Consider the following 25029-nt stretch of genomic DNA (forward strand, 5'->3'; position numbering starts at 1 on the left):
TTCCCTTGGACTTGCATGCCAAAAGCATCTCTGCTGTGATAGGAGCAGGTGATGCTGAGGAAGAGGTGGGGCAGGAACCAAGTGTGTTCAGTGCCGGACTGTTTGTAAAATGCTCCTGTTTATAGAAGAAAGGAGGACTTCTGCATGCTGAATATTGAAAACTACCCCACTGCTAGGCGTCCTCGAGTTCCCCATTGCATGGGAGCCTGCAAAGCGCATTCCTTTCTCCTCAGCCACCTCCTCCAGCAGCAGCAGGACTAGAGTGACAGCCACGGCCCCTGCAGCTGCGAGTCCTGGCTGGAAGCCCAGCAGGATCAGGCCAGCGTCACGGAGACCCCAGTTCACGACCTGGACATCCCTTTGGCAGCTCTGCTCCTCGCTGTTCCTCAGCATGAGGCAAATTACCCTGGAGAAAGGGGCTCTTCGCTTAATTAAGCAGGGCCTGTACCCATAAATAACTTCAGGAGGACTCGCCTTAAGGTGTAGCCTGAGATAAACAACTCCTCCTCACTTCTTGCCTAGGGTACCTTGACTCCTGCATGCCGTCATGCCCTTAAGGGCGCGGGGGGGGGGGGGGGGGGGGGGCACAGACTCTGGCTGAAGAAAGACCCCATCCAAGTACTTTTCGTCCGCTTTCACAGCACTGGAAGGCCCTTCGCAGGTTTTTACCCTCCGACTTGTTTGCCCTCCCGTAGTCCTTTGGTAAGGATTTTTTTTTTTTTTTAAGAGAAAAAGACTGATTTCTGTGGGGAACAGCAGCCAGCCCGTAGAGGGCCAGCCCTGAGGGCTGCGCGGCAGCAGGCGGGAAGCCCTGACCCCTGCGAGAGACCCCGAGCCCTCAGAGGGACCCCGATCCCTCTGAGAGAGCCCCAAGCCCTCAGAGGGACCCCGACCCCTCAGTGGCCCGGGTCGGCGGGGCTCGGGGCCGCGCCCCTCCTCAGCCCCCGGTGCTGCGGAGCAGGCACCTCCGGGCAGCTACCGCGGACCCTCACAAGCGCTTGAGGGACCGCTATTCACTCCCAAACCGGGCGCGGCCGCGGGCAGCGTCTCACACTGCGGGCCCGCCCGGCCCCGCTGAGGGAGCGGACATCCCCGCCGACTGTGCGCCGGAAATAGCGCTCCGCTGCGGCCGCTTCTCCCGGAACTCCGTGCGCAGCCGCTGTTTCCGGGGGGGCCGCCTTAGCGGGCAGGTCGGTGCGGGCCCACGCGGCGGGCCGGGTGAGTGGCAGTGGCGGTGCTGGGCGGTGGGAGCAGCCCCCCGGGGGGATCCTCTCCTCCTCCTCCTCCTCCTCCTCCTCCTGGGGCGTGGGGCCGGCCTGCGGCGTGCTCCCTGCCGCGGGGGCGATGGGGGTCGGCTTTCCGTGGGGTCCGGTGGCGGCCCGCCCGGGGACCCGCGTCCTGCCGGGCCCTGCGGCCGCGGAGGCCCCGGCCAGCGCGCAGGGCCTGGGCTCAGCCCAGGCGCTGCTGTACCCCGGGCAGGCCGTGAATTAGCTGCTCTCGGAGGTGGTTGGGTCGCGTTTACGCGGTGCGGTTGTTCTCTCGCAGGTGTGCTGTGGACGTGTGCTGTACGTGCTAACTGCGCTTTCTTCCTATGTCAGCTGGGCACAGCGTCACGCAATCTACGTCCTATTGGTTGTAAGCGGTTGTTGAAAGAGCGAGATGGAGGAAAAAGAGAAGAAGAAGCATCGCGCAAAGCATAGTGGCCCAAAGGCAGAGAAGAAAAGGAAACGTTATCTCAGTGATCTCGGAATAGGAGACGAGGAGAATGCACGGAAGAGAAACCCCAAAGCCTTTACGGTACAGTCTGCTATGCGGATGGCCAGAACTTTCCATAGGTAAGCAGTGGGAATTGCTGACAGAGCACGCAAGGTCGGCTGGGTGGATAGACGTTGGCTGGGGTTTCTTTGTTAGTTTGTGTAGGCACGTACATGGTGTAATGCTTGCTGGTGTACTCAGATAGCTTTCATAGAATAGTTGGGGTTGGAAGGGACTGTTACAGGTCATCTAATACAGCCCCCCTGCAATGAGCAGGGACATCTTCAGCTCAGCCCGTGTTGTATTTTATGCGTGTGTCAGCAGTGTGTTACTTTGTACAGTTGTGTTGGTCTTAATGGAAATAATTGTGTATAGCTGTAGCTCCTTAGACTTGGTGGGAGTGCCGCATACGTGTTAATATCTGGGCTCTTGGTGAACCTGTGTGTCCAAACCCTTGAAATTACTGAAGACTTTCAAAGAATGAATGTCACTGTTTTTTAAGTTCTTGTATCTATTTACTGCAAATTTCTTCTCAGAACTCAGGATTTGAAGACTAAAAAGCATCACATTCCTGTGGTTGACCGTACTCCTTTGGAGCCACCTCCTGTGGTGGTGGTTGTAGTCGGCCCTCCCAAGGTTGGGAAGAGCACCGTGATAAAATGTCTCATTAAGAACTTCACAAGGCAAAAACTGGTTGAAATCCGGGGTCCTGTTACAATTGTTTCAGGTGAGAGCAAAGATATGAGAAATGGAAATGCCTGTCTTGCACTCGTATTTGTTTTGCTTTTAGAGCTGGGACATGTTCATGGTCTCATAATTAGTGGTCATTTTTAAGGAATCATTTGGATGTGTTGCGAGGCATACATATTAACAGTAAGACAATAGTGAGATTTAGGCTCTTGGGGGACTTGTCCCTCTAAACTTGTTTTCCACCCTGCTGGGAGCCAAATTCTGGAGTTGTTTTCCTTTCTGGCTTTTTTTCCCCAGTTTCTTCCATCCTCCAGACTTTTCCCAAGTTTTCCTTTTCCACTGGGTTCTGTTTTCCCTTTTGAACTGTTTTTCTCTGGCCTCATCCTAACCGCTACACGTGTTTCTCATTCTTTCACGTTCCTTGTCATATAATCCCATCTTTGTGTCCCTTTCTTTCTTAAGCCAAGAATTAATTTGCCTAGCCATTTCCAATTATGTTTTCCACCTCACCCCCTGGTCAGTTCCTTTTCTTTTTTGTTAAGTTTTCAGTCCCAGTTTCCACTTGTCTTCAGTCTTTTCCCTTCATACTTTTCCCTGAATATTGACAGGAGGTTCATTGAGGTTCTAGTGGGAGCACAGCCCACAGCAGCTCAAGGAACTGGTTTGTAAGGGCAATCTTGCCTGGATGCAGACAACTGTATGTTTGGTGCAGGTAGGCTCTTCAGAGACTTCAACTAATAGATCTTTCTGCAAGGAATAGCTGACAAATATGGGAAAGAAAAAATGAAAAGCACAATTCGTGTGTTAAATTTGATTTCCTGATTGGTCTGCTGGGACTCAAGGGTTGAATTTTCCAGTTAATAACCTGAAAAAAACCCCCACATGATACCTGTTTCTATAGTTTAAATTTAAAGTTGTTATTTCTGATGTGTGAAGCTCAGTTAGCTAACTCAAGTTAATCAAGCCAAGTTAACAGTGGGTACTTTTTTCTCATTTGGATGCATGTTACAAAATTTTTTGATATGTAAATCTACTCCCTTTTTTTTTTTAAAGGCTAGAACAGGATGTATTTTTCCTAATAATAACAAAGAACAAAAATGTGTGGTAAAATAAAATCCCCAAACATTCCCTTGGAAAACATGTACTCAACCTGATAATTTTAAACCAAACAGTTAAAATGTAGCAGAATTATAAATATATGAAAACAGGCACTTCTGCCATGGTGCGTATTGGATGATCTATATGCTAGACAAGGATTTGAGTCCCGGATACTCTTTAGGAACTTCAGGAATGTGACCTGAAAACAAAACAGTGGACCAATTAGTTTACTCCCTCTGTTTCAGTTTTTGATTCTTAATTCTGTTTTCAGGTAAAAAACGCAGACTAACTATTATTGAATGTGGATGTGACATTAACACAATGATTGACCTGGCTAAAGTTGCTGACTTGGTGAGTTAATAATGGCATGTGATTTCTACTATGATTTATCTTGGAAATACTGCGTTTGACTGGACTGCACCAATGTCTGATTTCTCTACCCATTGCTATCAAAGGCAAAACTGTCTTCGGTTTCAGAGAGAACAGGACTAAGCTCAAAAATAGGAATATGTATTAGTTTACTGGTTGGTTTTATTTGATGCACTCTGATGTCTCCATATTTGAAGATCGCTGTGTAGTAATGTGAGTGATTTCAGCGGAGTGTGGTCACTGTCATAGTTTGCTTGTAACTTTTGGTTCAGTGGATTGTGTCAAATGATCTTGAGGACCTAACGTGTGATCCATTTGTCTATTCAGATTTTTACTTCACATATGGGTTTGGAGTATATTATTCCTAGCTGATTGGAGTTTGGGATCCTTATCTAAATTTTAACTGTTTAAATACCTACATACATGTGTGCAATAATCCAGATATTGTTCTGCTTACATGCTTTGGGCATGAGGAAGGAAGTTGTATTAAAAAATGCAAAGATTTTCTGTTAGTAGATGTGACGGATGTTTGAGATTCTGCATGCATGTGATGCTGAGAATCTGTTTGGTTTTACTGATAGGAGGCTGGGATTACCTAATCTCTTGCAGATCTCTGTCATCAGTTGCCCTGCATTTCAAGTTCTGAATTGCCGAGGCCCTGATATGACTTTGCTTCTATTTTCGTGTGACCGTTGGGTGCTGTTTTCCTGTGTCAGTGCATTTTAGTGATGCATAACAGTAGTTGCAATGTGTGAAGTAAGTTTGTCTCATTTCACCAAAAGACTTGGCATTAGAGGCATTAGTGCCTCCAAGACAAAGATATAAAAACTTTATTTTCTCAGGCATTCCTGCCAATACTGGAAGATACTGAATTTTGCAGATTTTAAATTCACGAAGTAAACGCCTGTTCAGACCTGATTTTGATACTGTAGGTTATTGCATTCACAGGGCAGCCTTGTTCTTCTATAGTTTTCTCAGAGACAACAAGCAAATTGAAACCCCACTAACTTCTAAAGCAGCTAAGATCAATACTTTAGTTAGAAAGCCAAAGTTGATTTTCAGGTTGTGTGAAAGCAAAGAATAAATTTTTTTGCAAGATTTTGGTTCCCAAGAAGCTTAAAGTGTGGTCTTTGAAATTAGCTCCTGTGGGCACCGTGGTATTGTTATAGTGAAATGCTGATGTTGTGTTTTCAGGTTCTGATGCTTATTGATGCCAGCTTTGGATTTGAGATGGAAACATTTGAATTCCTGAACATTTGTCAGGTACATGGCTTTCCCAAAATTATGGGAGTTCTTACCCACCTGGATACATTCAAGAACAACAAACAATTAAGGAAAACTAAAAAAAAGTTAAAGCACAGATTCTGGACTGAAGTGTATCCGGTATGACATTCAACTTTCGTTTTTCCATATATTTTGCATGATGGAAGCTAGATTATAAGTGGAGCAATACTTACGTATTTATTATGTTCTTACATCTTGTGAATAATACCATAAATGGACAATGTTGATGTTGTATCAGATTATGTAATCTTTCTTCTATTTGCTAAATTGCTTGTGTAATTATTCTCTATCCCAGTGTGACTACCTACTAAATGTGTGATACCAGTAAAAAGGTCTGTTATGCAGGTGCTATGCAAGGAGGGTCTGCTTGTAGGTCGGAGAGACAAATTAACCTTTGTATGAGGTTTTCTGGATGTGAATTGTTTTCCCCCAGGATTTAGGGGGCAATTTTCACGTTGAAGGAAACTAGTTAGTTTGATCTTTTGGAGCCAGTTGTAACCTGCAATTTCCAATCATGATTTACACATTGGAATTGCATTGTTGGTTTTTTTTTTAGTTTTGTTGGTATTAAATTGATTTTTAAAGTTTTTATGTCTTTTTAATGCATTTAGGGTGCTAAGCTGTTCTATCTGTCTGGGATGGTTCATGGAGAATATCAAAAGCAGGAAATTCACAATTTGGGGCGTTTCATCTCAGTTATGAAATTCCGACCTCTTACTTGGCAAACGTCTCACCCGTATGTTCTCGCAGACAGGTGTGTACTTTTCTCTCTTGTTCAGTCTCAGCAGAGGTAGCACCTTGCTGTTTTAAAAACAATGTAATATTGGAGCCAGTCAGCTCTGTGTGTGAATGGGTATTTAGTGTTACCTAGATGGCTTTGGGGAAAGGAAAGCTTGCTCTTGAGGTTTGTGCCAGAAACTTCAGCCATTCAGCTTTCACTTGTATCACATCATGTAGGCCTTTGGTATATTGCAAATACTTTTGAAACACAGAAGAAAAAATCCTGCTTGTTGACGATAATATTGAATTTCTGTGGGGGGAAAAAACCAAACAAACTAGAATTCCAGCATTTTTAACAACAGCTGTTGAATTAGTTCTCTGAGTTCCCTGGAACATCCCTTCCGCTCCGTCTCCACATACAGGATTTGATTCATGGTCTCTGTGGAGTGCGAAAGCAATCTTGATGGTGGCTGTGCCTACCTGAGAAATTACCTCACCTTTCATATTTTATTGCCAAAATGCTTACGGTTACGACTAAGCTCCCACAAGAATCCAAGGTGCCTCAAACAAGTCTCTTTCAAAGCTCTAGTTCTTTAGAAAAAATTGTCAGAGAAGCAGGTAAGCATTGTGCAAAGTCCTGCAAAATACAGAAAGCAGAGAGAGGAGAAAATGAGAAAAAATATTCTGTAGTCTTTCAGTAACATTGATTTAGGCTGCTAGAAATGTTACAATTATTTTGGATTTGGGTCAGTTCTACGCTGATCTGCAGCTAGAAAGTGTGTCCCGTCCTCTTCCTTCACTGCATGTTTGTGTTGCCTCCCTTGTGCAGTGTAGAAGGGAGTTTGGGAAGGAGTTTCCCCTTCATCTGCCTGAGAACAGCCAATCTTTCCCCTTTCCTGTGGTCATATTTGTGTTGCTCACTGTTGTTATTAGGGAAAAGAAGGTATTGTGTGGCTGCAGGGATTGCGTCTTTCAGCTTTCTTAGGGTGGGTGTCTGCTTTCCCTCTAGTGGAAAGATTGATTTGAGGAGGGTTGTGTGTGGAAAGTGTATGAACAGTAAATAAAATGTGCTGACAGCAGTACTTGTTTAGTGAAATGCCAGTAAGTCTTCTGGAAATATGTTGATGAACCTGATTATATGAGTTTTAAAATAGAATTTAAAAATATTTCTGAAAGATCTTTTTTTCCACAGATTTTTTTCTTGTGATAGTTTTGTTTTGATTATTAGAGTCTGCAGAGCACGCAATGGCAGCCGTGATGCCGCAATCTTCTCTTCTTGAATTACTTTTTTTCAAAAGTTACTGTTGGGACTGCTGGATATATTCATACTTTTCTTTTTGACTGTTGGATAGAATGGAAGAGTTGACAAACCCAGAAGATGTTCGCATCAATCCCAAATGTGACAGGAAGATATCGCTTTATGGATACTTGAGAGGAGCACACCTGAAAAATAAAAGTCAAATTCATATGCCAGGTAATTTGTCAGATGCTTAAAACTGTTTTTGTACTGATCTATGAATAACGACATTGCTGTTGCTATTTTTGTTGTGCAGTGATGTGTATCTTTAAACGGTAGGTTGTAAAATAGATCTTTCACCTCTCTACGTCATGCTTTTGGAACTTACTTTTCATGTTTTTATAAAAATAAATCCTTGTAAATAGTTTTGCTTTTAATTATGCAGTTTTATTACAGTGTTAAACACGATATTGGCAGTGTCTGAAGTTTGTTTCAAAGATGTTTCTCTTTAAAAGGTGCTTGAAGTGCAAAACATACGAGCCCTAACAGTGAAAAGTAAATTTGGCTTATGTAAAATTTCTCATATTCATTGAATAAATTTAATATTTTAAGGGAATGATTTAAAAGCTTAAATTCAGAAATATTTTAATAATAAATTTACAGACTTAGTCAGAAAAGTGATATGCTGATTTTCTCATTTAAAAAGAAGCAAACAAACCCAAAGCTTTTCAGTGTTCTGGTGAACTTACGTACACTTTTCTAAGTTCAGTGGTAAGGCAGAACAATTAGGTATTTGATACAGATCTCGCTGTTGATGAATTACTGAATGCTACAGTGTTTGTTTGTTTGTTTTTTTCTCTTCATGATGAATTGTACAAATTCCAGAATGCAAACTTTGTGAAAACTTTATTGCTTCCCTTGTCTCTCATGCCAGGTGTCGGAGACTTTACTGTGAGTGATGTGAGTTTCCTACCAGACCCCTGTGCTCTACCCGAACAGCAGAAGAAGCGTTCGTTAAATGAGAAAGAGAAACTAGTCTATGCTCCTCTGTCAGGAGTTGGGGGAATTGTATATGATAAAGATGCTGTTTATATTGACCTTGGTGGAAGTCATGCTCATGAAAAAGAAGAGGTAAGGGAATGCTGTTGGTGATTTGAATTCTCTTGCAAAATGTAGTTTTTATCCTCAAAGTCAAAATAAGTGTTTAAAAATAAGCTTCTTTAAAACAACCAATCCTTATATATCTCTGGTGGATAATTTCTTTTTCTCCTCCAGTAATTTCAGATGAGGCATATTTTTATTATCTCTGTGTAAAAATATTGTGCAAAATATTCGAAGGATCAGTTATTAATAAGTACCTAAAGTTAGTTTCATAAACTTTACAAATATTGACTTAAAATTTATAAAAGCTCCTGGTACTGGGGTATTATCACTCTTATTTTGCAGGGCAGGGTGATTGTGGGAGAACACTTAACATTTGACTGGTCAAAGGGACCTGTGGAAATAATTTGCATATGAACAGATTGAATTCAGCTGTTTTCCCCTGTGTTGTGCTAAATGTTAAATACATTTGGGTCTGTGATTGCGTGCTTGCACTTATTTACGGTAGTGGTTGCATACTGCGAAGGAGGCCCTCTGATTTTCTGTGGGTGAATATTGTACGCATTTGGGAGATGTGAAGAGGGGAAGGGAGACCTTGCTATTCTGAGAAAATGTTTATTTAAAATGTTTTGGATTTTTTTCTTGCATATGCGTATTTCTTCTGTTTTAGGCAGATCAATGGCTCTGTTAGCTGTTCATTAAACATTTGTTTATTCATTTTAATTGAAAAGTGAAAAATCTTGGCTTTCCAGGAGGAAGTGAGACCAAATCATGAACTAGTTCAGAGCCTCATCTCCACACATTCGGCCATTGATGTTAAGATGGCGTCAAGCAAGGTCTCTGTCTTCATGGACTCTAACCCCTTAGGTTCGGAAGATGTAGGACAAGAGTAAGTTTTGAATGCTGAGCAGTGTTTGATCATGAATGAATTTCTGATTTCAGGCTCTAATTTAAGAAAAATTCTCAGTAGAGCACCGTTAGTGGAATGGCTTATTGCCCAATTCTTCCACTTCTGAGACTACTCCTATGCCACGTGGGTATTTTGAGATAGGAATAATTGATATTAGAAAAGTTTTTCAAGCAGTGTAGTCCTGCCTTCCAGGAATTCCTTGCTGATATAGCCCTAAGTAACATGTTTCTGTTTTTCTTCAGAGTTTTGGAGAATGGCAGTCATAATCTTCAGTAAAATTCATTGTACAACCTATTTTCATTCCATGAAAAATGAAGAATATTTTTGAATGATTTGTGGCTGTACCATAAGATGTATTCTTGAATCAAGAGGCATTCCATACTGAAAGAACTCGATTGCCTTTTTAATGTTCTCCATAACCTTACTCTGAAAATATGTTTTTAATTTTTTTTTTTTAAGAAATATTAACACGAAGCTTAATTGTTGCATTAAAATTTCCTTGTACTTTACCATCTTACTCCAGTTGTGATCTTTGGGAAAACAGGTTTGTGATGCCAAAAGAAGAGAGACAGATTGATTCCAAGACTGGAAGAGTACGTCGCAAGGCATTATTTGAAGAAGAGGAGAAAGAAAATGATGATGCAGTAAGTGATGAGGACGATGACCAAGATGAGGAAGAAGCAGCAATGTCCGAGGATGGAAGCAATGGTGATGCTGAGGAAGAAAGTGACAGAGAGCTATTAGGGGAAGAGGTGGCTCTTGGGAGAGCCAAACATCTGAAAGCAGAGGTTGCTAAAGAGGAAGCTGTGAATGAACTGCCAGCATTTGCAGACAGTGATGATGATCTTGAGATGAGTTCTGAAGGAGAAGAAGGAAAAACTGCCCTTGAAGAGAATGAGATGGAGGAAGATGATGACGATGAGGAGGAGGAGCAAAGGACTTATGAAAATGAAAGCTCAGATAGTGAATTTGAGGCTGCAAGCAAAAGAGTAGCTGAATCTAAGCCATATGAAATAAATAGTGAAAAGAGATCGCAAGACTTGGATCACAGTCTGAAAAGAAAAGCAGCACTCACGACAGATTCGGGAAACTGCACAGCAGAAGAGGCATCAGAAGAGGCATCAGAATCCGAGGTTGAAAACTCCTCCCTCGATGAGGGCGATGGTGAAGAAGGATCGCATGATGAATTAGATGTTGAAGAGTCAGACAGGAAGGGATTTCAGCACACTCAAACGAAGGAAGCTGATAGTAATAGACAGACTAAACTTAAAGCTGTAGAAGCTGAGGATGACGATGTGGAGAATCTACTGAGAGAGGAAGAGGACTATGAAGAAAAAATAGATTTTTCTGCTGACACGACAGGTAGACTATGAATGTTACAAACTTTTACTGTCCATTTTTAATTGGGTTCATTGTTAAAGGATATTATAATTAGTAAACATTATATAATGTTGTTTCTCAAATATATACATACAGTTGTTACATGGCACCTTCAAGTTAGGAGACCTGGGATTATGTGCTATTAAGCCTTTGATTTGCAATGTAGTATGCAGGTCTCAGGTTTCCTTCCTCTAAAATGGAGATGATTCATTTTATGAACTGCATTGATTCTGCATACATTTCTCTTTAATCTTTATGGCTACATGTGTAAAACAAATTATGATGCTCTATTACGTTTAGAAAGAATAAAACATTCTTGGGGGGAATGTTACTAAAATTTATGAACTACTTGCTGAGTGCTGGAACAGGTTGCCCAGAGAAGCTGTGGAATCTCAATCCTTGGAGATACTCAAAAGACATCTGGACATAGCGCTGGGCAACCTGCTCTAGGTCACCTTCCTTGAGCAGTGGGGCTGGACAAGATGACCTCCAGAAGTCCCTTCCAACCTCAACCATTCTGCGAGTCTGTGAGGAGGATGTGTATCGTCATGGAGATAATCAAATCTGTTACTATTGCTAATAATCTCTTATAATTTTGTCCTAATACAAGGAGTCATCAGAAAAAAAATCAATGATATGTTTTGTTAGCCACAATTTATATTTCTGGAGTATGAAAAAAAGAAAATGTGGGTTGTGTCTACACTTCTTAAGGCTGTTGTGGTCATGTTCGTATTTAAATTATTTGTGTAGCTTATAATTCTTATTCTTTTTTTGGAAATAGAATGCAAATCTTTCCCTTTTTCAGGTGCACTTAAGTGGAAGGAGGACCTTATACAAAAGGCAGCTCAGGCCTTTCTAAGACAGCAGCGTTCAACCCCCAGTCTTCGTAAACTCATATATGGAACAGGTACAAGTTGGTTTGGTAACTTGTACTGTCTTAATATATGGTAGCTTTTTAACTGTTAGAAAGTTTGCAAGTCTGAATCCTTGAGCACGGGCTTTTGGTGGGAGGCTTGAGAGGAGTTAATTGACTTTTTTTGTTGCGGATAGTCATTTTCACTAATAATTGTAATAAAGACAGTTTTTACGTTGCTGATAAAAAGCATTTTGAGCTAATTTTTCACACTATTTGGTTGTTATTCACATTTTCTGGTACAACTGTTTCCCCCCCAGACATTTAAAGTTTGGTCATTTATATAATTACGTGGTAAAATACTGTGCAAATCCATTGTGGTAATTGGTCTGTTTCATAAAGGGATGTCGTTTGTTGGCTGTTTTCAGGAATTTCTGTCTCACAATGACTGAGAGTGGAATATTGTCCTAGATGTGACTTAGTATTATCGTGTCTGTAATAAGGGTGTTTGTCAAGAAAAACAAGAAGCCAGCTGGCTTAAAAGGAAAATTGCTATGTATGTAATTTGTTGTGTTTAATTGATGGCTTTTCCAGTAGTTGTCTGAGGGTACAAACCTCATCATGCAGAACCTCTGTAGAAGAAAATGAGAATTTGGCTTTTGTAAACCTTCCACAGCGCAGGAGCAGGAATATTTGCTGACAGATTCTCGAGTCCCGTATTCTTGTTTTACAGACTAGCTTAATGTAGTTTCTATTCACAGATTGTTTTGGTATTGTTTCTACTTAAGATATTGAGTGAACATCCTGTGTTTAATTATTGGGCAGTATTTTTTCAGATGGTTCCACTTATGTAAATAGAACCAGATTTCAGGTTGTTCAAAGAAATGAACTATGTGGAATTTGTAAAAGGAGTTACATGTTTCCATGTGGAACAACTGTCCAGCTGGAGTTCACTATGATCACAGTGTACAGCATCTCCCTGGTTGCTGCTCACCTTAAGTTGTCCTGGTGAGGATATTAATTTAGCTCTTACACTGGATCAGCGTACCTTTCTCTTGAGTCTTGTGTACTTTATTTTTAGTTTGCATCTTTTTTTCCTCAAACTACTACTGCAGCAGGTATTGTGAAGCGTAAGTCAGAAGAGAGGTTGTTAATGAATGTAATCCATGTACTGTGGGGGAAATAATCACAGCTTGTATGTTTCATTTAGCTGTCGAGGATGAGGACCATGAGAGTGAGGATGCAGGTGATGAACTTGGAGGTTTGTTTCGTGTCAGCCGTCCAGACAAAGCGTCCAAACAGAAGGCTAATGCTCTTGACTGCTCCAAATTTCTGATAGAAAAGCTGCAAGATTGGGATTTAGAAGAGGTAATACCACTGGATAATTGCTTCTGCATATCCTGTACTAGTTATGTCCTGGCTGTGTCTCATAAAGTACTGCTGAGTTGTCATTGAAACAGACCTGTGGGAGCTGTGGCCAGAGTGTCATATCTTCCGCTACTCGCTGTTGTTACAAGTATTTACTAGCTAGCAGATTCCAAGGTCTGTTCTTGCAGATATGGAAAGTTAGAATAAGTCAATTTAATGTTTGGCTCTCTTGACTATTTGGTGGGCCATGGTTTGCTATTTATTTACCGAAAAGTAAAAAACAAGGGGATCACGAGTGAAAATTTGATGTAGGGTAGAGACCGTGTTAGTGTAAAGAGCTTTGGGCAAGACCTGAGTTGGTTTCGCATTCCTGATTTTGCTGAGGCATTGTGTAGTTTTGGTAATGATGTCTTGATACGGAGCTGTGCATGAGAATATCAGATTGTCTGTGATGATACTGGAGAGTTTCTGTTGGTGACAAGCTGAAACCGTACGAGGCAATGACGCTTGTTTTGCAGGTTATGAGCAGTATTCGAGACTGCTTTGTTACTGGAAAGTGGGAAGATGATAAAGATGCAGCAAAGTTGTTGGAGGAAGATGGTACGTGTAAGACTTTTCAAAATGATTAATGTATACATGATATTTAAGAAAAGTACAGGTTTGTGGTTATGTATGTGAAATGTTTTGCATTAGTGGTGTACCTGAAATTTTTTTCAAACTATTACCTGAAGTATTATACAAGTACTAATATAATTAAACATTGCTGTAAATCTCTGCACAAACAGAAGGCAAGTAGCACATTCTGAAACTTTACCCTCTGAAAAATAGGGTATATATTTTAATTTAGGAAATGGAGTCCTTGGTCAACACTTGGCCATGCCAACTTTGAGTTATGTATGGGAGTGTTGCTACTCATCCTCTATGTATGGTTTATTCTTTTGGGTAGTCTCAGTAGAAATAAGCATAAATTCTCTTTTAATGAGAAGGCAAACTGGTCATTCACATTTGGCTGAAAAGCGAGATCTGTCTTCAGGTGGTTTGGAGGTGGTGGTGGTTTTGTTTTGTTTTTTTTTTTTTAATTAGGAAATATTTAGAAAATTTTAATAATATGGCCTATCTTATATGCAAAATGATTTTTGGTTTGACAGGCTTCTGTAAGTATTTGTTTTTAACTTAAAAATTGTCTGCTATATTTACCTTTTTAATTAATTTTATCTTTTTAAATTAAAGATAGGAGCTCGATTGCTTTGCTGGTGTCTTGTGTCATTAGAGTGCTAACAAGTGTGCTGTGTGGTCCTTTGGAATGATCTAAACTTTATTTACATTTTTGAAATCATAAAGGTATTGAAAGCAAAAAGAGGAGCCACTGGAGTTCAGCTGAGAATTTTCAGCTGAAACTACAGAGAGGGCAGAGCAGACTTATAAAACTGTTGATGGGAAGAAGAAATATTTGGGCTGAAACAAATCTACAAAGCAGTACTGAGAAATACACAATACTGAAAACGGGAGAAATTGTGTGGAACAACACAACAGAATGCTTAACAGCAATATAACAGAATAGTTAACTGTTGGGTACCTTGGGTGCTTCTTGTTACAGAAGAACTCTATGGAGATTTTGAAGATCTTGAAACCGGTGTTGTGCACAAAGGAAAGCCTGCTGCTGAAGATGATGAGGTCTGGCCTGTATGTTTATGTTCTTTAGCAACAGACATGTGTATGAGTTTCTGATCAAGTGATAGGCGTCTTGTGTAATGAATTTAGTTTTCCTGAATCAATAGGGAAGAAATCAGTGGGAACAACGAAGAAAAGGTAGATGTATTATGAATTTTGGAACCTGTAAATATCTAGAATAGCATAGTTTAGTCTCAAATTGAATTGTTGTTTGAAGTTAATTATATAGGAGAAGTCACCTCACTTACTTAACAGTAGGTGTCAGGCTTAATCAAGAGCTGGAGGATCTGGAGGTACGAGAGAAGTGCTTTAAAACCAAATGTGATCGTAACTGTTGGTACTATGTCATTTCATCTGATGCAGAATAGAGCTCTGTTTAAACACAGCAAATAGTGGAAACTGACACAGCTTCCTAGTCATTCCTCATATCTGTGTAAAAGAGGCTGGTGGAAGCAATTTTATGCTGTGACTTTGATATCTTCCAAGGACAGAGCTGTAGTTGTCTGTGACGATACAGATTGGAAAAAATCAAATTTTGGAGGGACTGAGCAACTTGATGGCTTTGCATTTCATTATAAAATGGAGGGTAACGGCATCATTTTGGCAGTTTTCAAATGGTCTGTGAACAAACTTCCTCCTCTCTGGCTTCTACAGTGCTGCCTTCCAGAGCAGTGTTACTCAGTGCTGTCAACAGTTACTTTTTTTTCTTCTTTTGTTGTGTGTGCTTATTTTAGCTGTAGAATGTTAACAGATAAGTCAATTCTAGGATCCGTTCCCTGACGTTAAAATAAAAGTTAAGTCAAGAAGTTTTCTCAGTGAAAAGGGATGTGATTAGATCATGAAATGTTTTGGTCATTGCTGAAGTTACATCTTCTTGTCTGAATAACTTACTAATTTCTGCCTAAAGCATAAATATTTTTAAGATGTCTAATAATCTGCATTATGACAAATTATTACTTAATAATATACATTAAACTGTTAATAAGAGTGGATTGTTTTTCAGTGAATGATTTTACATGTTTGATAACTTACTGTTGATTAGTCTGGAAGTGAAGAAGAGGAGGAAGATAGAAAAACGTCCAAACCAGAACCTGAGGAGGAGGAAAAGAAAAAGGAGCGCATGGACAAGAAACGGAAACTGAAAGAAATGTTTGATGCAGAGTATGATGAAGGGGATACCACATACTTTGATGATCTTAAAGAAGAAATGCATAGGCAAGCGCAGGTACAAGCTGTTAACTTGGCAATTTATCTGGTTATGCATTTTCAAAAATACCCCACAGGGTTTGCCCAAAGGTTTTTTCCTGGGAACACACGTGACATTGAGGAGCTACTTCAGAGAGTACACACAAAGAAATACATGCTTGCGATTTTTTTATGGTTGAACTTTTTGATTTCTGGAAAGAAAAAAGACAAACAAATCAAACAACTGAAAGCTTAAGTTAAATTGATTGAAGTAGTTAACCATATTCTAAATCGCTGAAGAAGTCAGGATGTGTCATCTAAATTTTATCTACTTCAAAATTTTTAACAGTTATCCATTTGTCCCTTAGTGATCAAACTAGCACGACAGGTCTCAAAAAAACCCCAAACCAGTTCCCTTCCAGGAAGGGGGGGAGTGTGGAGGGGAGATTTAAAATAAACCACCAAAATATCCTTTTATATGTAGGGAGGTGAAAATCTTTCTCATGCTAAATTGTGTCAAGTATTTTCCTGGTATTGTTTTTAGTGTGATTTTTGCAATGTTATTAACGGAAAAGTAGGTTCTGTGTGGCAGTCCTTTTCATCAAACTGTGAAGTTACTTTGAGGAAAAACTAATTGATGACCGTTGCTCTGCAGATGTGGTAGGAGTCTTCAGGGTAATCAGAATCCAGAATTGGAGGTGCTGATTTTGTTCCAGGCTTTGGTATTTTAGATACAATCTTGTAAGCTTATAAGTAGCTTCTTTCTTTGGCTGACTTGAAAGAACGTTGCCTTACATTACTAATAACTTCACTGTCTTCTCTTCTGACAAAATCTTGCCCTAAATAGTCATTAAATTAATCGTTACCTTCTTGCATTAGCCTCTGTCATAAGTGATCATGTGAGCTCTGATATGCTGATGTGCTTACTAAGAGCACTTAAAGCGTAAAGAAGGACGTTCCAGCAAAAGAACATGAGACAACTTAGAACAGTTTCACTTGAGGTCTGTTACAGAAATATATATTGGCAATACTGCTGCTGCAGGTTGGAAGGGCAAGGGTCTCAGACTTCGGATGTGTAAAGGCTTCTAGAAAAATAAACTTCAACCAGAAGATTTGTGCCACATCTCAATACCTTGAGAAATTAAATTAATAATTAGTTTGTTTAAACGTGGCTTCCTATAGGTAGCTGAACATCAGGAGCTAGAACGGGAGGGTGTGGCTTCTGTTATTTGCAAGGATATCTTGTTAAATATTTACCCAATATCTACATTCATGTGGTATAGAAGAGCTGTAAAAGACCGTTTTGATGATATACAGTGTGAGGAGGCACAGAAATATTTTTAAGCTGCTGAGTAAGATTGGAGCCCACCCCCCTCGTAAAGTGACACCTTAAAGATCAGGAAGTTGACTTTAAAAGGCACTTGGGCTCCTAAATCAAAAGCGTACTTCTGACAGTTGTGTCTTTAAAATCCAAAGTCACCATGATGAAAGGTGTATTAGAAGTCACTCGGTCATTTGCTTCTGTTGGGTACTGTCTTTCAAGCAGACTAACTGGCCCACTTGGGATTTCAAATTGGAAGGAATTCATGGTGGCAGAGATCTTGCTCTGAATAAAAATCAGATCTTTCAGGAAAGACTTTTATATAAATGTTAGCATGTTTTAAATAGATGTGGCACGTCATGAGCAAGTTGTTAATGCATAAATTTTCTAAAAAACATGGTGACTTTCTCTTTGTCGCATAGCTTAATCGAGCGGAATTCGAAGATCAAGGTGATGAGACCAGAGTGCAGTATGAGGGCTTCCGGCCTGGGATGTATGTTCGAATAGAGATTGAGAATGTCCCCTGTGAATTTGTCCTGAATTTTGACCCTCATTATCCTGTTATCCTTGGTGGTTTAGGCAACAGCGAAGGAAATGTCGGATATGTACAGGTACGTAGCCAAAGCTGTGCCTGCACTTTGTATCTGTACAGGTGCACTTCAGAGTGTCTGGAGTTATTATTTATTTTCTGTTTATTAAAGATACCGTAATCACAGAGAAACCTTTGTTTTTGTCTCTTGAATTAGGGGATTTGCTTTTGACACAGTTAACTGTACAGTGGCAGGCACTGGATTTTTACAGGCTTAATTGGATGACTGGAAGAAGTAGTTATTGTTGTTTAATGTTCATCTGCAGACATGTCTCAGGACTAAGGTCTGATATCGTGACTGCTAAATTGCAAACAGAAATTGTACTCTGAGGTTCGTGGTCTATGGACAAGTGGCTGTGGAAAAGTTAGTAGCACATACATATATACATTTTAGTGTGATATTTGCTCTTATGCATACAAACATGACTTCAAAGTGAGTGAAATACTGATTAGCTTTATCTTTCTAGTCAACCTACTTTTAATGAGAATGTTCAAAGATATAAAGCTTACCAAATGAAAAATTCTATTGCAGATGGAAGTTGCTTTCAATCATTCCCAAGAATTAAGGCTTGAATTTCAGAATTAGTGTTGTTATCCTGTAATACCATTGTTCATATTTTCTTCTAATTAGTTGCGCTTGAAGAAGCACCGATGGTATAAGAAGATACTGAAGACACGTGATCCTTTAATCCTCTCATTAGGGTGGAGGCGATTTCAGACTATCCCCATGTTCTACATCGAAGATCACAATGGGCGTCATAGGCTTCTGAAGTACACACCACAACATATGCATTGTGGAGCAACTTTCTGGGGTGAGGGTCTTTTGCTTACTATCCTGTGTCACTTAATCATTATAAAATTCTCAAGCTTTACAGGATCTGAAAGGAAATACAGCCAGTAGCTTTTGGAATAAGAAAACTTTAAAAAGTTGTGTTCACCGTGGAATATATGGTAATAGCAAATAGTGTAGGACAATAGGCAGTTGCCTATTATTTCTGAAATACCTGAATGGTTTGTGAATTATTTGGCTCTTAATCAAATTCTGAGGAATCGAGGAGGATCAGAGGAACCCAATTTGTTGGCTGTGTGCAGAGGCACTTGCACACGTTCTGGGCCAGGCCCTGCAGATGGTTCGGTACATGAGTAACTTCTTGTTTAACCATTCCTTTAACTCTTGTAGGGCTATATATGTCAGTAATGGGTTGTATGCTTTAAATTTTTCTTTGGTTTTATTCACTGAGAATATTTAGCACATGTTTCTAAGCGTTCTGACTTGAAATAGAGGCTAGATGTTGTGTAGTCAAGCTTTTCACAAATTTTTAAATTGAATTTTCTTGTAGGGCCTATCACTCCTCAGGGGACAGGATTTTTGGCAGTTCAGTCTGTCAGTGGCACAACGGTAGGTTTATTATAAAAAATGTTGATTACAACTTTCCTTGGGTCTTTGGTTAAAATATATAGATTTGGGGAATAAAGTTTGCATGTGGTAAAGCAGTGATGTTGTAGGAACGAGAAAGTAGGTGGACTCAAGCTTTTGAAAGGTGTATTGTGATGAGATAGGAAACTGGGTGGAGGCCGTTTTTTTTTTTTTTTTTTTAAACAATTTTCATCTGCTACACTGCAAGACAAATACTACTCTATTTTCTGTGGAGGGATTTATACCTACTTGATTTTCAGGTTTTAAGTATTTAGATAACTTTTAAGACCTTTTTCAGATGAGATACTGGTGTTCCTGTTGCCCTCAGTGTGATTTTGCTGTATCTTGTTAGAATGTTTATGGGTATCTGAATTAATTTAAATAGTGTTAAATTGGTATTTATCAAATATGACCTTTGTTGCATATATATTACCCATAGGTAGATTTATATTTACATACAACGTATAATAAAAGCTTTGCATGGTATTGTAACGAGCACAACAATTATTAGAGTGGTGATTATTAGCTCCTTCCTAAAATACGACTTGTTTAAGTCCTATTGCACAGTCATCTTGTTATATGTATTAAAAAGCTATTTTTGTCATGTGTCCCTAGCATAATATAGTGACTTGCATCAGTGCACAAAGCACTTCTCCTTTGAGACTTTGTCTGAGTAAGATCCTGTCTTATAAAGAGGACACAGTGAGGTAGATAACAAGGACTCGTAGATTGCTTCCAAGGTAATTAGAATGGCAGTTCTGAAAATCTCATTAGTGAATGGTGGGAATGTTATGTCAGCAGCACCTCAACTAGTCTGTATTAAGTCAGTTTGCATTTGTTGTGCTGCCATACTCCTGTAAAGGTTGTAAATTCTGAACTCAAACTCTAAAAAGCAGTGAAGTTGTATCAGTGAAATGGTTTCTTCACTGTCTGGTAAATACACGCTTAGCAGTGTCTTTCATTTCTGTATGTTTCAGCCTGATTTCCGGATTGCTGCGACAGGAGTTGTGCTCGATTTAGATAAATCCATAACTATTGTAAAGAAATTAAAGCTAACTGGTTTTCCATTCAAAATTTTTAAGAACACTTCTTTTATTAAGGTAGGTGTGTAGGTATGTATACTGTAAAACCCCGTGTACCGATGTTAGGAAGAAATGCACCCTGGGACTCCATCTGTCTTTCCCAAGGCAGAAATTCCACATAACTGTTCCATAGTGTTCTGGATCTCCATAGCAGCTTGGGTTTTTTTGAGCTCACTTCAGTGTGTTAGCTAAAGGTACTGATCATTAGCCAAGGAATATGAATTACTGCTAACCAGACAAAAAATCTGGAACAGTCTCCTGGCTCACATTCAGTGTGTTGTTTGTTGTTTTTTTTTTTTCTTCTTTGTTTTCTTTTTTTCCCCTTCCTTCTTCACACCCACTGATTAACTTCCCACAGTGGCAGATTACCTCTGGAGAATGTGAACCTGGCCCCAGTGTCGTTCAGGCAGTTTGATCCCACTGAATTTCAGCTCTGGGATCAGCGATGACTTCCAGCGGTGCATAGGACTTCATGATCACAGTTACAAAAGTGTTTGGGGCACCAAGTGTTGCAGAAATGAATTTTCACTGACCTTCCAGTGGTCTGTAGTTGGGCGTTCAGGCTCAGGAAGAGTTTAGGTTATTCTGCGTTTGCGACAGTAAGCAGCTAAGCGCTGGTCCCAGCAGCGAAGCACTCAAGTACTCGTGATAAGCCTACACAGAATTTTTCCAGACTTCCTTGGGATTTATGAAAGAAGCACAGGTCTTGGAGAGCTATATTGTGTTAGAGTCTCACAGCTAGCAACTTGAGGGAGCTGACTTGCTTTTAAGGTATGCTGTGTTCCAGCAAGAACTAGACTACTGAAGTCAGACAACTGAACAGATTCTCTTAAATATGCTTTGTTTTAGAATTATAAATGTATGTATTTACTGCTAAGAAGCCTTGCTTGTAGTATATGACTAAGTAGATTACTTTCAGTAGCTTACCATCAAGTCAGCTCGGTAGGTTTTTGGTATGATCAGCACTCAGTATAAACACAGTGTTATGTTATGTTATTCCTATATCTTTATAAGGTACTCTTTTGGGAATTATTTATGTTTTTTGTGGCCTTCATAGGCCACAGAGAGAGACTTAGCATCTTGAATGATGGTGGGAAATTCACACTTTCAGGGAATGTTTAACTCTCAGTTGGAAGTGGCTAAATTTGAAGGTGCGGCGATTCGTACTGTGAGTGGTATCCGAGGACAGATCAAAAAGGCCCTCCGAACTCCAGTGGGTGCTTTCAGAGCCACATTTGAAGACAAGTTGCTGATGAGTGGTAAGTTGCACTTTCCATGTAAGTTATCACACAACTTTCATCCTGCTTCACAGATTGAAAAGCCGTGTCTCAGAATCTCTGGAATCTGATAATTGAGATGTGAATTCAAAGAGCATGAAATATCTGCTGAGATACCGAATGAAATTAAAAAGAAAGTACATTTTAGGTTGGATTTCTTTTGGTTATACTCAGAAGTCACATGGTATGCAGATGCAAAGGTTTGGCTTAGAGACCTGTTTACACAGAACGGTATGCTTTTCTCCTTCAATGTGAAGATGAATTGTACTTAGTGGTACAAGTGCTACATGGACATTTTTTTGAGAAATGCAAAGAGTGGCATTGTAACTCTAGTTACCTTTTTTCCCTAACCTTTTGAGGAAATTAGGCAGGGGATAGGGGTAGGTGATCTCCTGTGTTTGTTGAGTGTTACTGGGATATTGAGAATACGAGTTTATGCTTATTTGGGTTTGTGTGACCTTTGTTTTCGTAAACCCACCAAAATTATGAGTAGTGCAAAATAAAAGTAAGTTAGTTCTTTTACAGAAATAGGCAGAGGAGAAGCAAATCATTTTTGTCAGTAATAGTAGAGGCACAGATAAATATACAAACTCTGTTGCTAGTTCTTTAATTAAATAGGAATAATGAATGAGGCGGTATGCAGCTGGCTGAACTTGAGGACTATCTACTGTTTATGGGATTTTGCAGACTCCAAGTGTGCAAATAGTTACACTGCTTTTGCCTGATGTTAAAGAGATTTGGTGTATATACCAAACACCATACCAGCATGTGCTCTAGATGTTAGTTACCTGTTCTATGTAGGCAGTCTTTGTTTAGAGTGTGGATGTGATGAACTGTGTTGTTACAGAGCCAAGTAATGTTTCCTTTTCTTTCAGATATTGTCTTTGTGAGGACTTGGTATCCTGTTTCTATCCCAACGTTTTATAACCCTGTCACATCCTTGCTGAAGGCAGCAGGTGAGAAGGATAGTTGGAGTGGAATGAAGACAACAGGCCAGCTGAGGCATGAGCGAGGCATCAAACTGAAACAAAACAAAGATTCTCTCTATAAGGTACATTTGATATGTCATATTTTTATTTTTTTTAAACCAGTGATCACAATCACATTTTCCCTCTACCTCAGACTCTGTGTGGACCGAGAGTAGTGTAAATACCTGTTCATATATATGCATGTATGTTTTCATATTTTTATCTACAAGGCACAGTCTTTCCTGGCGTGAGACGGGAGTAAAGCGGTGGAAGGCAGATGGTTGCAGGTCAATGAGAGTTTGTAAAGTAATCTGCAGGGGAGAAGTCTTCTCCAAAAGGTTACTGAAACTCCTGTTATAGTGGAATAGGGATAAACATAGCATTCACAGTTGGGTGCAAGGACATTGGAGAATGTTTTTTGAGTGTTTGGTGGGATTTTTTGTTTTGTTTTGGGTTTTTTTGTGTGTGTTTGTGGTGTTTTGGATTTTTTCCCCCTGAAAGATGGGGCTTTTTAAGATCATGAATCTCATATGTGTTCTATATCCATTCTTTTAGCCTATTGTGAGGGAGAAAAGGCATTTCAATAAGCTCCACATTCCTAAAGCACTGCAGAAGGCACTGCCTTTTAAGAACAAGCCTAAGAATGTTGAGAAGAAAGGCAAAACTCCAAAAGACCAGTGGAGACCAGCTGTTATCAGGGAGCCTCATGAAAAGAAGGTAATTAGCACTTACTCTCAAACAAGGACTCCCGAAGGGTAAATGTGTTGCTTAGACCATTTCTAACTATTGTTTTAGCACTTGAGTCTGCTGCTAGTGCTAAAGACATATATACTCCTAGTGAAAAATAATCACCTGCAATTTGTTTTGTTCCTGTTTGGCAAGCGGTATGTATATGGAACTGGCTCTGAGTGGACGGTGTCTACTTTTTAAATGAGTAGGTCACCTGAAGCCTATATACGACTTTTGTCCTTGTCATGGGACTTGCAAGGTATTTCGCCTGGATGTAGTGCTCTCGCATTATGGGTGACTTAAATTGGCGCCTGCAGTCTTTTATTTGACTTGTCATTGCTATGCATTATTAACAAAGACGGGACTTGAAGCAAATACTCTGCTTCAAAAATAAGAGAATTAGAGTGCTTGCAAAGACAAGAAGATCCAAACTTCAGTGTTCTGTAGTAGCAGTTGGGCATAGCCTTTTAAGTAGTATCTTAACAAAAAATCAGAGTTCACAAAAATTAGGCCTTTGATTAACTTCCCAATAAGATAAATGATTAAACCATTTTAGAAATTGGGCAATAGGTGCAGAAATAATTAGGAACTTCTCTGGAATCTCCGATTCACTATATGGCTCTCTGAACTGTTTCTTGCTTAGCAGAACTGAACTGCGTGTATTGATTCTCTGTTTTCTGTTTTAGATATCAGCCCTACTCAGTGCTTTGAGTACAGTGAATAATTACAAGATAAGGAAAGCCAAAGTGAAACGTCGGGAGCAGCTTAAAGAATATCTCAAAGTTAAGCAGAAGGAGGATGAACAGAAATTCAAGAGGCAAAAGGAGGCTAAGAAGAAAGTCTATCGCATATTGGGACAAAGGGAGAAAAAGAGGCAGAAGTCAAGCTTGAAAGGTTCTGGCAAGGGAGAGAAGAATATGTAAAAATTTCATCAGATTTTAGGCCAAATGAGGAAAGAGGGTAGCTGTGCAATTTTCTGTTGAAGAAACAAAAAGGCCTTGGACTACACTAGACACACACTCAAGTAAAAAAAAATGCAGATGTGACCTTACTCAAGCTCTTCAATACATTTGGCAATGTATATAAATAAGATGTAGAAGTATGGATTGTGGTTTTTCTACATGGTATTTCAGAGGGCTTTGTATTTCAGTGTATTTCTATCCATACTGCACATTCTATCTAGACAATAAAGTATTTTAATGTCAATTGCAGATTATTGTTTGTAAGTGTTTTGTCTTAGTCCTAATGGACTGCTGGGGGGGGGAGAACTCCTTTGGATGTCTCTGAATGTGATTCTGTGTTGGTGGTACTTTAAAGGGTTGCCTACATTTTGCCCTTGGCAAGTCTTCCATTAAAAGGCATGAAGATCAGCTGTTACTGGGCAGGAGTTTTGGATTCTCAAGCTTTGATGGGCTAGCAGATGCCACCACAGTAGCTCACTCCTGCGCTTAGATCATCTGGTCCTGCATGAAGGCATCTCAGTTTTTTTCTACTTCAGCAGATCTTCAAAATAGCATTCCATCCAGATCTTCTGTTACTCGACCAGTTTTGCCACACAGACTATCAGTAGATCCCTCAATGATTGCAGCTTTCTAAGCAAGCAGTATCAGACCCTTCCCAAAAGTGTGTAACTATACTGGGCGATTTTCTGTGAGGTAAGCATAGGTGGAGTAACTTGCTTCCTTCAGGAACATCTTCTTAGCATCCAGCCAGCTTGGTCTGGTGGTAAGGTGTTAGACTTTCTTAAGATGAGTGGAGAGGAGAGGTAGTAGATTGTTTCACTCCTCTTAAATTAACTGAGAGTTAAAATCTATCTTGGCATGACAAGAGGCTTTGAACAGTCATTTTGTTGGAAGAGCAGAGGAATTTATTTTTGTTATGCCGTATATGGCATCAAATAGTTACTGTGATGTATATATTTTTCACGCTTCATCTTTGAACAGGCAGTGGGTCAGATAACATCAGTAATTTCATGGTCTCCTTCCTGAATGAGTTCACTGTTTATCATCAGGCCAAAATTCATTA

The 25029-nt window shown here is 39.8% G+C and overlaps 1 protein-coding gene across 2 annotated transcripts; it reads left to right on the forward strand.

The window, feature by feature from the left end:
* Positions 1-682: 682 nt before the first annotated feature.
* On the forward strand, positions 683-24215 carry BMS1 (BMS1 ribosome biogenesis factor). 2 transcript variants are annotated; one of them, XM_075422965.1, is made up of 23 exons: positions 683-702; positions 1599-1835; positions 2292-2482; positions 3815-3894; positions 5107-5295; positions 5808-5950; positions 7269-7390; positions 8088-8284; positions 9007-9143; positions 9709-10526; positions 11350-11451; positions 12608-12765; positions 13284-13365; positions 14363-14439; positions 15479-15661; positions 17365-17553; positions 18163-18343; positions 18872-18930; positions 19926-20048; positions 21142-21289; positions 22183-22358; positions 22831-22992; positions 23691-24215. In XM_075422965.1, the coding sequence occupies exons 2-23, from the start codon at positions 1660-1662 to the stop codon at positions 23925-23927; spliced, it is 3930 nt and encodes a 1309-aa protein (XP_075279080.1). In that variant the 5' UTR covers positions 683-702; positions 1599-1659; the 3' UTR covers positions 23928-24215. The 2 variants fall into 2 exon arrangements, with proteins under 2 accessions (XP_075279080.1, XP_075279079.1); XM_075422964.1 differs by lacking the exon at positions 683-702 and adding an exon at positions 1173-1218.
* Positions 24216-25029: the final 814 nt, after the last annotated feature.

Source organism: Opisthocomus hoazin, chromosome 6, assembly GCF_030867145.1.
Source record: "Opisthocomus hoazin isolate bOpiHoa1 chromosome 6, bOpiHoa1.hap1, whole genome shotgun sequence".
NCBI classification, from domain to species: Eukaryota; Metazoa; Chordata; class Aves; order Opisthocomiformes; family Opisthocomidae; genus Opisthocomus; species Opisthocomus hoazin.